This window comes from Natator depressus, chromosome 1, assembly GCF_965152275.1.
Source record: "Natator depressus isolate rNatDep1 chromosome 1, rNatDep2.hap1, whole genome shotgun sequence".
Taxonomy (NCBI): domain Eukaryota; kingdom Metazoa; phylum Chordata; order Testudines; family Cheloniidae; genus Natator; species Natator depressus.
This window is the reverse complement of record NC_134234.1, coordinates 156,851,404-156,865,090: the sequence shown is the minus strand read 5'-3', so window position 1 is coordinate 156,865,090 and position 13,687 is coordinate 156,851,404. Positions and strand designations below refer to the sequence as shown.

Genomic DNA, 13,687 nt, shown 5'->3' with positions numbered 1-13,687 from the left:
TGGTGCTTCCATCTACAAAGTGTGTCACCTCTCTAAATACAATCATTCTTTTGTTACTTCACAGGGATTCTCACAAAACCCGATTTGGTCGACAGAGGAACTGAGAGCGATGTCGTTGACATCGTCCGAAATCTCAGTGTCCCCCTAAGGAAGGGCTACATGATTGTTAAATGTCGTGGGCAGCAGGACATCCATGACAACTTGACACTGGCCTCTGCAATTCAGAAAGAGAGAGAATTCTTTGAGGAGCATGAATATTTTAGGTAGCTTTAAAATCAATACACACTGAATATTGGACAGGTTTTTCCCTGTTAAGAGTTTAAAAAAAAAATCACAGAAAAGTGAGTAAATGCATGCCCTTATACATCCATGCAAGCACACAGGAGTAAGTAGGGGTACTTGCTTGCTTACACCCCAACTGGAGCAGGTGAGTGGGCCTTGGCTTTGTCATCTTACTGGCCAGGATAGTCCGGAGTTCGCTTGTGGTTATGGCCATCAGAAAATTACCACCTGCTGAGGGGAAGGCGGAAGCAGGGGAGAAATTGTGACTCAGCGGTGTGTTTCTGGGTTATAGTACCTCCTGGGAAGGTGCAGCTTACACACAACCCCTAGCTTAGCATTGTGCCTGAAGTCACAGTCTAGCCCTGAGTTGTTGTGCATATGGAACAGAGTAAATTCACTCATTCAGGAATAGAAGTAGTTCACTGACAATGGCACGGAGACTTTTGATACCCTTGTAGTTGGAGTAGTTTAGGACCTAGCTAAACAATGTGACTCTCGGTGTTAATATTGATTTAAATGGGGGTGAGGAGATGTTGCGTAGGCAGGCATTCCACCCATGACTGGTTAGACCCGGCCAGGAATGTGAGGCAGCTCAAATCGGGTTGCACACTTAGCCTGGGCATTACAGAGCAAAAGACAACTACAGTCCTGTCTGCACCCAGCTGCCTGAATAAAAAAATATCATCTTTTCATTTGTCGCTACCAGCTAATCTCTATTATCAGAGACAAAAATCTGTTCATCGTTATGGTGTGTGAGCACCATACAAAATTCCATAAATCCACATGAGTGGCCTATCCACAGACCTAAAATCCTCTTTTCTTCCTCTTCCCAAGAACAGACGATGTCATAATCGGCATCAAAATAATACTTTCATCAGTAGATCTCAAAGCGCTTTACAAAGTAGCTCAATATCATCTCCATTTTACAGATGGGGAAACTGAGGCAGAAAACGATGAAGCAACCTGCTTCAGATCACCCAGAAGGCCTATGGCAAAGTCAGGAACAGAAATGAAAGCTAGACCTGTGCAAATAACTGATTTTTCAATTCCGTCGCCAATTTTTTTTCCTGACAAAATGAATGAGTTGTAAACATTCGACATGAAACAAAATATTTCATTTTATTTTGGAGAGTTTTTAATCTTTTATAATTTTTTTAAAATAAATTGAGTGAAATTTCAAAACAAAATATCTTTCTGAAACAAAAATTCCAAAAATTTCTCTTTTTTTGACATTTCCAGACTCTTTTTTTATTTGACTGAAACAATTTGCCAAAGTTGACCTGAATTCATCAATTGCTTCAGCGAACCTGAATCTGCATTTTTCAGCAAAAAAAAAAAAAAAAAAAGATTTGCATGGAAAACTTCACCCAGCTCTATCTATATCCTCCAAGTCCCAGTTCAGTGCTCCATCCAATAGGCCACACTGCTCTGAAGAGAAACCTGTGTTCTGCTTCTCTTCTTCCATTTCAGGGACAGAGTGAAATGCTTATTAATTAATTACTTTTTTATTGTTAGTTCCACAAGAACAATGGGAGAGCTTTCATTTTTGTCTCTAGAGCAGCCAGATTTGTAGTTGCTCTCAGCTGTTGTTGAAGGCATAGGCGTCAACTTTCCCTGGCGCTGGTGGGTGCTCGCGCCCCCTGGCCCCGCCCCAACTCCACCCTTTCCCCACCCCTGCCCCGCCCCCATTCCAACCCCTTCTCCAAAGTCCCTGCCCCAACTCTGTCCCCTTCCTGCCCCTATTGGACCCCTCCCCAGCCCTGCCTCTTCCCCAAGTGTGCCGCGTTCCCTCTCCTCTCCCTCCCTCCAAGCGCTTGCAGTGCAAAACAGCTGTTTCGCAGCAGCAAGTGCTGGGAGGGAGGGGGGAGAAGTGGGACGCGGCGCGCTCAGGGGAGGAGGCGGAGGTGAGCTGGGGCGGGCAGGGGAGCTGCCAGTGGGTGCACAGCACCCACCAATTTTTCCCCGTGGGTGCTCCAGCCCCGGAGCACCCACAGAGTCGGCGCCTATGGTTGGAGGGAATGCCACCACTGATGGCTATCTGCTGAGGAGGCTTTCTCTCTGGTTCCATTAATCTCACACTGGTCTTTGATAGCTCCATCATTCCTGAGGATCACAGATGGTGTAGAAGGTCTTTGTCACAGATAAACTTTTCTGAGAATGCCTAGGTCCGTTTTATTTCTCCAAAAATTCATGCTGGAAATGTGTTGTTTGCATGCTTGCAAGAAATAATTTGACCATTTTGAATACTATTAGTAAGTGTATATAGCTGGCCAGATCGGTCAGTATCTGTACTGTAGTGTATGAAGTACTCTGGAATCCTTTGGGATGAAAGAAGGAATTATTTGGGATGATATTATTGTTGCTATTATTATTTATTATAGTGTTTCATCTCTTTTAGTATTCTTTTGGAAGAAAGAAAAGCTACTATCCCACTTTTGGCAGAGAGACTTACGCAGGAACTGATAGAGCACATTAATGTAAGTTAGCAAACTTGGGCTATTGGCTCTTTAAAAAACTATTTGGTGAACACACAAAAGATCAAATGTTGTTTGGATCTTTTGCCAAGATATTTATTTAAGCTGTGTAGTAGCAGGTCAAAACTTTCTGAAACCTTAACTAGCTTGTAGAAAATAAATATAAAGGAGACCTTTTCTCATAAATTAATATTTTTAGCTAATAGTTTAGTATAAAGCAATTTACAGATCTTTAAGAAGCATTAGGTATGTCAGGGTTCCTTCCCCACTCTGAACTCTAGGGTACAAATGTGGGGACCCGCATGAAAGACTCCCTAAGCTTATTTTTACCAGCTTAGGTTAAAACTTCCCCAAGGCACAAAGTCTTTCCCCTTAGATTAGGTAAAACGCTGCCACCACCAAGTGATTTAACAAACAATCAGGGAAAGAACCACTTGGAGTTCCTATTTCCACAAAATATCCCCCCAAGCCCTTACACCCCCTTTCCTGGGGAGGCTTGAGAATAAACAAGATGAGCACAGACCAGCCTTGGATTTTTAAGACACAAAAGACCCAATCAGATTCTTAAAAATCAGAACTTTATTAGGAGAACAAAAAAAGGTAAGAGAACAACTCTGTAAGATCAGAATGGAAAATAATCTTACAGGCAGTCAGATTCAAAACATAGAGAATCCCTCTAGGCAAAACCTTAAGTTACAAAAAGACACAAAAACAGGAATATACATTTCCTCCAGGACAGCGAATTTCACAAACCAAAACAAAGAAAACCTAATGCATTTTCTAGTTAGATTACTTACTAACTTTACAGGAGTTGGAGGGCTTGCATCCTTGATCTGTTCCTGGCAAAGGTATCACACAGACAGACAAAAGCCTTTCCCCCCCTCCAGATTTGAAAGTATCTTGTCCCCTCATTGGTCATTCTGGGTCAGGTGCTAGTCAGGTTACCTGAGCTTCTTAACCCTTTACAGGTAAAAGGACTTTGCCTCTGGCCAGGAGGGATTTTCTAGCACTGTATACACACAGGTGGTTACCCTTCCCTTTATATTTATGACAAGGTACATTTCTATATGTATCCCCTGATTTAAACTGGGGATTAGGAGATCCATACCAGTTTTATGTCAATGCCTTGTAAATCATGCCACACCTATCTAATTTCCTTCCTTGACAGTGTTACTGGCATAGTGGATAGGGGAGAAGCAGTAGATGTGATATACCTTGATTTTAGTAAGTCTTTTTACACAGTCCCACATGACATTCTCATATGCAAACTAGGGAAATGTGGTCTTGATTAAATTACTATAAGGTGGGTGCACAATTGGTTGGAAGACCGTACTCAAAGAGTGCTTATCAATGGCTTGCTGTCAAACTGGAAAGGCATATCTAGTGGGGCCCCACAGTGGTCAGTCCTGGGTCCAGTATTAGTCAATATTTTTGTTAATGACTTGGGCAGTAGAGTGGAAAGTATGCTTGTAAAATCTGTGGATGACAACAAGCTGGAAGGGGTTGCAGGAGGACAGGATGCAGTGGTTCTCAAACTTTTGTACTGGTGACCCCTTTCACATAGCAAGCCTCTGAGTGCGACCCTGCCTTATAAATTAAAAAAATGTTTTTATATATTTAACACCATTATAAATGCTGGAGGCAAAGCGGGGTTTGGGGTGGAGGCTGACAGCTCGCAACCCCCCATGTAATAACCTCGCAACCCCCTGAGGGGTCACGACCCCCAGTTTGAGAACCCCTGAAATTCAAAATGACCTTGACAAATTAGAGAATTGGTCTGAAATCAACAAGATGAAATTCAATGAAGACAAGTGAAAAGTATTTTATTTAAGAAGGAAAAATCAAATGCATAACTGCAAAATGGGAATCACCGGCTAGGAGGTAGTACTGCTGAGAAGGATCTGGGGTTATAGTGGATCACAAACTGAATATGAGTCAACAACATGATGAAGTTGCAAAAAAGGCTTAAGTCATTCAGGGGTGTATTAACAGGAGTGTCATATTTAAGACATGGGAGGTAATTGCCCCTCTCTACTTGGCACTGGTGAGGCTTCAGCTGGAGTTCTGTTTCCAGTTCTAAGCACCAAATTTTAGGAAAGATGTGGACAAATTGGAGACAGTCCAGAGGAGAGCAACAAAAATGATAAAAGGTTTAGAAAACCTGACCTATGAGGAAAGGTTTTTTTAAAAAAACTGGCCATGTTTAGTCTTGAGAAAATAATAGTGAGGAGAGACCTGGTAACAGTCTTCAAATCTGTTAAGGGCTGTCATAAAAAGGACTGTTATCAGTTGTTCTCCATGTCCAATGTAGGTAGGACAAGAAGCAATGGGCTCAATCTGCAGCAATGGAGATTTAGGTTAGATATTAGGACAAACTTTATAATTATAATGATAGTCAAGTTCTGGAACAGGTTTCCAATGGAGGTTGTGGAATTACCATCACTGGAGGTTTTTAACAACAGGTTGAACAAACACCTGTCGGGGTGGTCTAGGTTTACTTGGTCCTGCCTCAGCACAGAGAGCTGGACTTAATGGCTTCGCAAAGTCCCTTCCAGCCCTACATTTCTATGATTCTATTATTTTTCCCTCACAGAAATCACTACCAACTTTGGAAAATCAGATAAAGAACAAACTCCGGGTGGCAAACAACAAGCTACAAAAATATGGCAAAGGTGTGCCAGAATCAGTGGAAGAGCAGATGCTCTTCCTAGTAGATGTGAGTATAAATATGGATCTGGTAATTCATGTGAATAAAAACTGTTGGTTAGCATTTGGAATTGTGTGGATATTGCAAGTTGGTCTCTTTTTCTACGCTGCATACTCAGTGTGTTGCTTCATGAAATCACTAACTACAGACACATCCACATGCACTTTTCTTAACATAGGAGAACTAGACCATGAGCATTACCCTTAATTCCCGGTCTTCATAAATCCAGAATATATACTCACCAATAAAATAAACCAGATTAAAAATAAAATTGTTCCTGTTTTATCAATGTCAGCTTTGATACTACAATGGGTGAATTACATTTGGTTGCATTAATTATATCAATGCACTGAAAGTTGCTGGTAATAGAAGATGCTGTATTAGGCAAAGGCGTAATAGAAATCAAGAATAAGTAGTCCTATTCCATATTTACAAGGCCATAATATTTTGCACAAAATTATAGTGATTTTTAAAAGCAACACTGTTTTCCACCTGTATTCTGACCAGCCCAGGTAATCCAGGTAAAGGATAATCTAGGCATGGCCCAATATCTAAACAAATACTTTGCCTCAGTCTTTAATAAGACTAAAGAGGATCTTAGGGATAATGGTAGCATGACAAATGGGAATGAGGATATGGAGGTAGACATTACCATATTTGAGGTAGAAGCAAAACTCAAACAGCTTAATGGGACTAAATCAGGGGGCCAAGATAATCTTCATCCAAGAATATTAAAGGAATTGGCACATGAAATTGCAAGCCCATTAGCAAGAATTTTTAATGAATCTGTAAACTCAGGGGTTGTACCGTATGATTGGAGAATTGCTAACATAGTTCCTATTTTTAAGAAAGGGAAAAAAAGTGATCCGGGTAATTATAGGCCTGTTAGTTTGACATCTGTAGTATGCAAGGTCTTGGAAAAAATTTTGAAGGAGAAGGTAGTTAAGGACATTGAAGTCAATGGTAAATGGGACAAAATACAACATGATTTTACAAAAGGTAGATCATGCCAAACCAACCTGATCTCCTTCTTTGAGAAAGTAACAGATTTTTTAGACAAAGGAAACGCAGTAGAACTAATTTACCTAGATTTTAGTAAGGCGTTTGATACCGTGCCACATGGGGAATTATTAGTTAAATTGGATAAGATGGGGATCAATAGGAAAATTGAAAGGTGGATAAGGAATTGGTTAAAGGGGAGACTACAACAGGTCCTACTGAAAGGTGAACTGTCAGGCTGGAGGGAGGTTACCAGTGGAGTTCCTCAGGGATCGGTTTTGGGACCAATCTTATTTAATCTTTTTATTACTGACCTTGGCACAAAAAGTGGGAGCGTGCTAATAAAGTTTGCGGATGATACAAAGCTGGGAGGTATTGCCAATTTAGAGAAGGACAGGGATATCCTACAGGAGGATCTGGATGACCTTGTAAACTGGAGTAATAGTAATAGGATGAAATTTAATAGTGAGAAGTGTAAGGTCATGCATTTAGGGATTAATAACAAGAATTTTAGTTATAAGCTAGGGACGCATCAATTAAAAGTAACGGAGGAGGAAAAGGACCTTGGAGTATTGGTTGATCATAGGATGACTATGAGCTGCCAATGTGATGTGGCCGTGAAAAAAGCTAATGCGGTCTTGGGATGCATCAGGAGAGGTATTTCCAGCAGGGATAAGGAGGTTTTAGTACCATTATACAAGGCACTGGTGAGACCTCACCTGGAATACTGTGTGCAGTTCTGGTCTCCCATGTTTAAGAAGGATGAATTCAAACTGGAAAAGGTACAGAGAAGGGCTACTAGGATGATCCGAGGAATGGGAAACTTGTCTTATGAAAGGAGACTCAAGGAGCTTGGCTTATTTAGCCTAACTAAAAGAAGGTTGAGGGGAGATATGATTGCTCTCTATAAATATATCAGAGGGATAAATACTGGAGAGGGAGAGGAATTATTTAAGCTCAGTACCAATGTGGACACAAGAACAAATGGATATAAACTGGCCACCAGGAAATTTAGACTAGAAATTAGACGAAGGTTTCTAACCATCAGAGGAGTGAAGTTTTGGAATAGCCTTCCAAGGGAAGCAGTGGGGGCAAAAGATCTATCTGGCTTTAAGATTAAACTCGATAAGTTTATGGAGGAGATGGTATGATGGGATAAGATGGTTTTGGTAATTAAATATTCATGGTAAATAGGCCCAATGGCCTGTGATGGGATATTAGATGGGGTGGGATCCGAGTTACCCAGGAAAGAATTTTCTGTAATATCTGGCTGATGAATCTTGCCCATATGCTCAGGGTTTAGCTGATTGCCATATTTGGGGTCGGGAAGGAATTTTCCTCCAGGGCAGATTGGAAGAGGCCCTGGAGGTTTTTCGCCTTCCTCTGTAGCATGGGGCACGGGTCACTTGCTGGAGGATTCTCTGCTCCTTGAAGTCTTTAAACTATGGTTTGAGGACTTCAATAGCACAGATATAGGTGTGAGGTTTTCTGCAGGAGTGGTGGGTGAAATTCTGTGGCCTGCGTTGTGCAGGAGGTCAGACTAGATGATTATAATGGTCCCTTCTGACCTAAATATCTATGAATCTATGAATCCCATACTACCGCTTCACAGCCACTACTCAAACAATCCCAGTAGTGTGCAGTGAGTAGGGATCGGGGATATGCATTAAAACAGAGGTTCTCAAACTTTAAATCTGGCCGGACCATATTTTAATACACAGACTGCCTTGTACATCACTTTCACTCACATTCAGAATAACACGGCATTGTGCTACAGTAATTGCTTACATGGAAAAACAACATTAGGGAAGCGTTCAATGTATTTTTAGTTTCTTTTGATGAAATTTAGCTGCTGGAAACAAGGAGAATTATTGTTATTCATTTGTATTACCGGAGCATCTAGAACAGCCCAAATTGAGATCAAGACCTCATTAGGCTAAGCACTGTACATACACAGAATAAAAGATATTTACTTCCCAGAAGAGCTTGCAACCTAAATAGACAAGGCAAACAAAGGATGAGAGGGAAACACACTGAGAAATGAAGTGACCTGCCCAAGACCACACAGCAAGTCCGTGGCAGAGCTGGGAATAGAACCCTAGGTCTCCTCCTGAGTCTTTGCCCTAGTCACTGAACCTCAATGTCCTGAGACAGCAGGTCACAGGCCACACAGTCTGAGCACTACTGTGCTGAAATACACAGCCTATGAGCTCTGACCGCCTCTCAGAATGTCACTTCCACAGCTGGAGCTACAGACAACCTGCAGAGTGTGAATTCCATAGTTTTTCAGGGAGCAGTGTGTAACATTTGCTCCAGCATTTCCCCTCCCTGCTGCAAAGTTTGGGTTATGTATCATTGCAAACAGCTCAGGGTCTGAATTTAGCCCCTGAGTTGTTTGGCAATTTCCTGTCTCTTTACAGAAACTCAAACTCTTTAACCAGGACATCATGAATTCAGTGCAAGGAGAAGAAATTGTAACTGATAAAACAAAACAAAGACTATTCACAAAAGTTCGCAAGTTCTTTAATGAATGGGAAGCCCATGTTAATAACAGTACACTGAAAGGTAAGCACCAAATGTTGGCACTTGACCTGAAAGTGGTTCTGTGCTGACAGACATCTGTGAGTGCCCAGAGCCCTAGTGAAATCAATGGGGCTCCATATGGACGCAAAGGTCTGCTTGCATGGACCAGCTTGTTCTTGCTGGGGGCCCTTATCCATCATTAGAGATTAGTCCAAAGGGTGGATTCCATATCTAGACCCAAGCCTATGTAAATTGTGCGGGTGTTCAAGTATAGAGTTTAGTGTGACCCAGTCACTACTTTTAATGATTTCTACTCTCACCGTTCTGGTCTACCTAAAGTTGTACCAGCCCTAAAAATTAAGGCTAATGAAAGTAAATCCTTGCAGTGATGCATGTTTGATTCCTGGGCTGTTTCGAGCTGTTTGTTTCCATGACTGTTAGCAAGTTGATTTACCAGAGTCACAGACACAAATCAAAATTCTGGAGTACTGCAGGTAGTGTATTTGCTAATACTTCTCCAGGAATGCAAGCTTGCTAAATTGCCAAGTACGCCTCGTTCTTTCAGCTCGCTAAAGGTAACACAGCCTGTTAAAAGAACAGGAGGACTTGTGGCACCTTAGAGACTAACACATTTATTTGAGCATTAGCTTTCGTGAGCTACAGCCCACTTCATCGGAAAAGTGACTGTGAATCTCTCTGCATGCTAAACAACAACGTTATTGGTAATGTCAAATTTGAGATGATAAGCTGTGTTTTCAAAATGGTCAAATGGAGGGAGGTACCCAAGTGCCTTAGGCTCCTTTGATATCTCAGCCTGTTACACACAACTCAGACAATTCAGAGATCCTTCCTGCAGTGACTTTAACTCTGCCCCCTCAAATATCTACAGGACTACAGGCAGGTTTGTTAACCAGTCACAGAGTGTACACACAGTAATCCAACAAGTCAAAACTTTATATCTACAATCTTCATATTCCTTACGCTAACCTGAGTGTTGCTGTAGCTGTTCTGCATCCAAATAGACACATGAGAACTAGAAATAGCTTTGGCCCCTTATTAAATCCAGGCCTTTTCACATAGATTTTAGTATAAAAACAAACACATCTCGAATTATTAGAAATAACGGTGCTGTTGTTTTAATTGCTGTAGTAAAAGAAATTATGAAAGAAGAAGTGTGGGGCTTTGAAAATCACTATCGTGGAAGAGAGCTCCCAGGGTTTGTCAATTACAGGACATTTGAGGCCATTGTGAAACAACAAATTGTGCTGCTGAAATCACCAGCTATCATGATACTGAAGACAGTGACTGGTGAGTTTCATTCACTTAGTTTGCCATAAACTTTGACCATATTCATTTAGCTGCTTTTATAACCACTTAGCTTTAATTCATATGGCAAGTTTTTAGGGGGGAGATGAGTTTTGGGGCTGGAATCAGAATGATGGTACTTACAACTTGTGGAGTGTAGCTAACTGGTAAAATATTGAAATATTCAGTCCTCCACGTACTGCTTCAGATCAAATATATAAATGCAAATGTTTTCACTGAGACCATAAATACCAAATCATATTTTTAAATGTAGGTAGGAGAATAGTATAGATTAAAGAGTTATCACTAAAACTACATCAAATTTAAAGTAACAATATATTGCTACAAACTGTGGAAGTATGATACAGATAATTTTGGTGGAAGTGTCAAATTCATTTTACTCTGTTTTGTGCAAGTGCCATTACGATCTCCACAGGACCCATGGACTCAATATGATTCTAGTTGCAGTGTTACAAGTCTTCCATACCCAGGCTCCAAATCCCCAAATGGATTGGACTACTCAAGTGTTTAAAGATAAGAATGTGTTTACAGTGTTTTGCTAGACCAGGGCCTCAAAGACAAATGAACTGAAAATACTTAAAGTTTATTAAATTTAAATATTTTTATTTAACTGATTTGCAAGTGAAAACATTTTTTACACAAAATAATACACATCACAAAATAATGCATATCACAAAACCATCACCCACACAGAATAGAAATACGCAAACCACGAAGCTTTCAAATTAAAACATTATTTAAGCTACAGCTGAACCCAATTTGTTAATGATTCATACAGTTCTTATATTTATACTGATGACGTGAAATTATAGTTATTCCTCCTTTGTCTTTTTAGAGCTTGTACGAGAAACTTTTACTGAAATTGCCATGCAACACTTCGAGAACTTTTTCTATCTTTTCAGAGCAGCTAAGGTAAGGGGCTGTTTATGGCCGTGGTTCTCAACCGGGGTACATGTAACCCTGGGGGTACGCAGAGGTTTTCCAGGGGGTACATCAGCTCATCTAGATATTTGCCTAGTTTTACAACAGGCTACATAAAAAGCATTAGCAAAGTCAGAACAAACTAAAATTTCATATAGACAATGACTTGTTTATACTGCTCTATATACACTGAAGTACTCTTCACACAACGCACCATCAACCTGTGGAACTCTTTGCTAGAGGATGTTGTGAAGGCCAAAACTATAACAGGGTTCAAAAAAAGAACTAGATAAATTCATGGAGGATAGGCCCATCAATGGCTATTAGCCAGGATGGGCAGAGATGGTGTCCCTAGCCTCTGTTTGCCAGAAGCTGGGAATGGGTGACAGTGGATGGATCACTTGATGATGACCTGTTCTGTTCATTCCCTCTGGGGCACCTGGCATTGGCCACTGTTGGAAGACAGGATACTGGGCTAGATGGATCTTTGGTTGACCCAGTATGGGCGTTCTTATGTTCTTAAATAGAAGCACAATATTTATATTCAAGTTGATTTATTTTATAATTATATGGTAAAAATGAGAAAGCAATTTGTCAGTATTAGTGTGCTGTGACACTTCTGTATTTTTACGTCTGATTTTGTAAGCAAAGAGTTTTTAAGTGAGGTGAAACTTGGGGGTACCCGAGACAAAACAGACTCCTGAAAGGGGTACAGTAGTCTGGAAAGGTTGAGAACCACTGATTTATGGTATCTACATCATCATTAATGGCATGTGCTTAGAACTATCTTCACTCTTGGTCAATCTATTATCTAGCTGTATAACTTCCCACTGATTGATAAAATGTCTACCACTGTATTCAGTTAACGGTGTAGAGCAGTGGTTCTCAAACTTTTGTCCTGGTGACCCCTTTCACACAGCAAGCCTCTGAGTGTGACCCCCCCTTATAAATTAAAAAAATGTTTTTATATATTTAACACCATTATAAATGCTGGACGCAGAGCAGGGTTTGGGGTGGAGGCTGACAGCTCATGTCCTCCAATGTAAAAACCTCACAACCCCTTGAGGGGTCCCGATCCCCAGTTTGAGACTCCCTGGTGTAGAGTGCAAAGTTACATAGTGAAGCAACGGATGCATAAAAGTGAAGGTGCTGAACAATAATGCCATGAGCTTGAGGGCATGGGGCCCGATTCTGATCTCACGTAACTGGTTTTACACTCGTGTAACTTCACAGGCTTCCATAGAGTTACCCCAGAATTACGCTGAGACCAGAATCGCAGTTAAACTCATGAAGTTCCACGGGGAGCGTAGTTTGTGGGACTTCAGTTCCCTGATTGCTGTCAAAGGGGGAATTGGTAGGACACGTGTAGGCTGGCAGTTAGCCTGTCCTGTGAGGTCTTGCCTCAGTGTAAGCGGGGGAATAGTCCCGCTCTTGTGGGGAACTTTCCTGGCTTTTGCACTATCCCGGTGAAGTGGGCTAGTGAAAGGATCTGAGTCCTCGCTCCCACTTCCTTTACCCAGTGGCCTCCCTGCCCTTGAGGACTCCCCTTCCACTCTCCTGTCTGGCAGAGTCCTCGTAACCCCAACAAGGCTGGGCCCAAGATTCCTGGGGGGCTCGACCCCCAACCCTGCTGTGGTCACCTAGGACAGGGGCTAGGGTGTCCCCACTCTGGGGTACTCTCTCTGCACTGGGCACTTCTCTGACCCACTGACCATTACATACAAGTTAAAGCAAATGCAATTATTTAATCAACACTTAATTTTAAAAAGAATAAGGAAACATGGGAAAGGTTAAAGGAAACACATCACCCCGCTCTGTGGCAGGGAACATCACAAACAGTGTCTCTGGAATGTCAGGGCTGGTCACAGTCTGTTCCTTGTAAGTCCCAGGCCTCCTGCTCAGGCCCTGGCTGTGCTGCAGGGATGCTGTGGGTTGGACACTTGCTCTGGTGGTGGCCACACGCTCTCAGGCTCTAAGTGGCAGGACCCTTCTTCCCAGTGTTGCCCCCGCTCTGTTGGGGTTACAATCCAAGTCTGGCCTGCAGAGCCCCTTGGCTGAGGCGTCTCCCTGTGCTGGGCCTGCTGCCCAGGGTCCCCTTCGCTCTCCCCAGCTGCTCACTGCACCCAGCTCCGGACTGCTCCAGCCTCAGCTCCACCACTCTGCCTCTGCACTGCTGCTGCTGCTCTGCCTCCAGCTCCCTGGGCTGCTTCTCTGGCCCCTCTGGCTCTGGTTGCTACAGCTCTGCTCCCAGGACAGGTCTGCTCTGCGGGCTGCTTCTGTGACTCTGCTCCCAGCACTGACCTGCTTCCTGGGCTGCTTTTCTGGCCCCTCTGGCTCTGGTTGCTGGCTGTGCTCCCAGGGCAAGTGTGCTTTCTCTGGATCTGGCACAGCTCTGCTCCCCAGCTTAACTTGGCCCCTGCTTTCTCCTTAGCTCGGCCCCACTCTGTCTGACCCA

General features: G+C 42.4%; 1 protein-coding gene across 1 annotated transcript in view; it reads left to right on the top strand.

The window, feature by feature from the left end:
* The window catches only part of LOC141997361 (interferon-induced GTP-binding protein Mx1-like), a 28,435-nt gene that overhangs the window by 12,629 nt on the left and 2,119 nt on the right, over positions 1 to 13,687 (top strand). The window contains exons 7-12 of the mRNA XM_074969693.1: positions 65 to 263; positions 2,681 to 2,759; positions 5,350 to 5,472; positions 8,883 to 9,027; positions 10,135 to 10,293; positions 11,147 to 11,223. Of these exons, the coding sequence (XP_074825794.1) occupies positions 65 to 263; positions 2,681 to 2,759; positions 5,350 to 5,472; positions 8,883 to 9,027; positions 10,135 to 10,293; positions 11,147 to 11,223 (782 nt within the window). The remainder of the gene's footprint in view (positions 1 to 64; positions 264 to 2,680; positions 2,760 to 5,349; positions 5,473 to 8,882; positions 9,028 to 10,134; positions 10,294 to 11,146; positions 11,224 to 13,687) is intronic.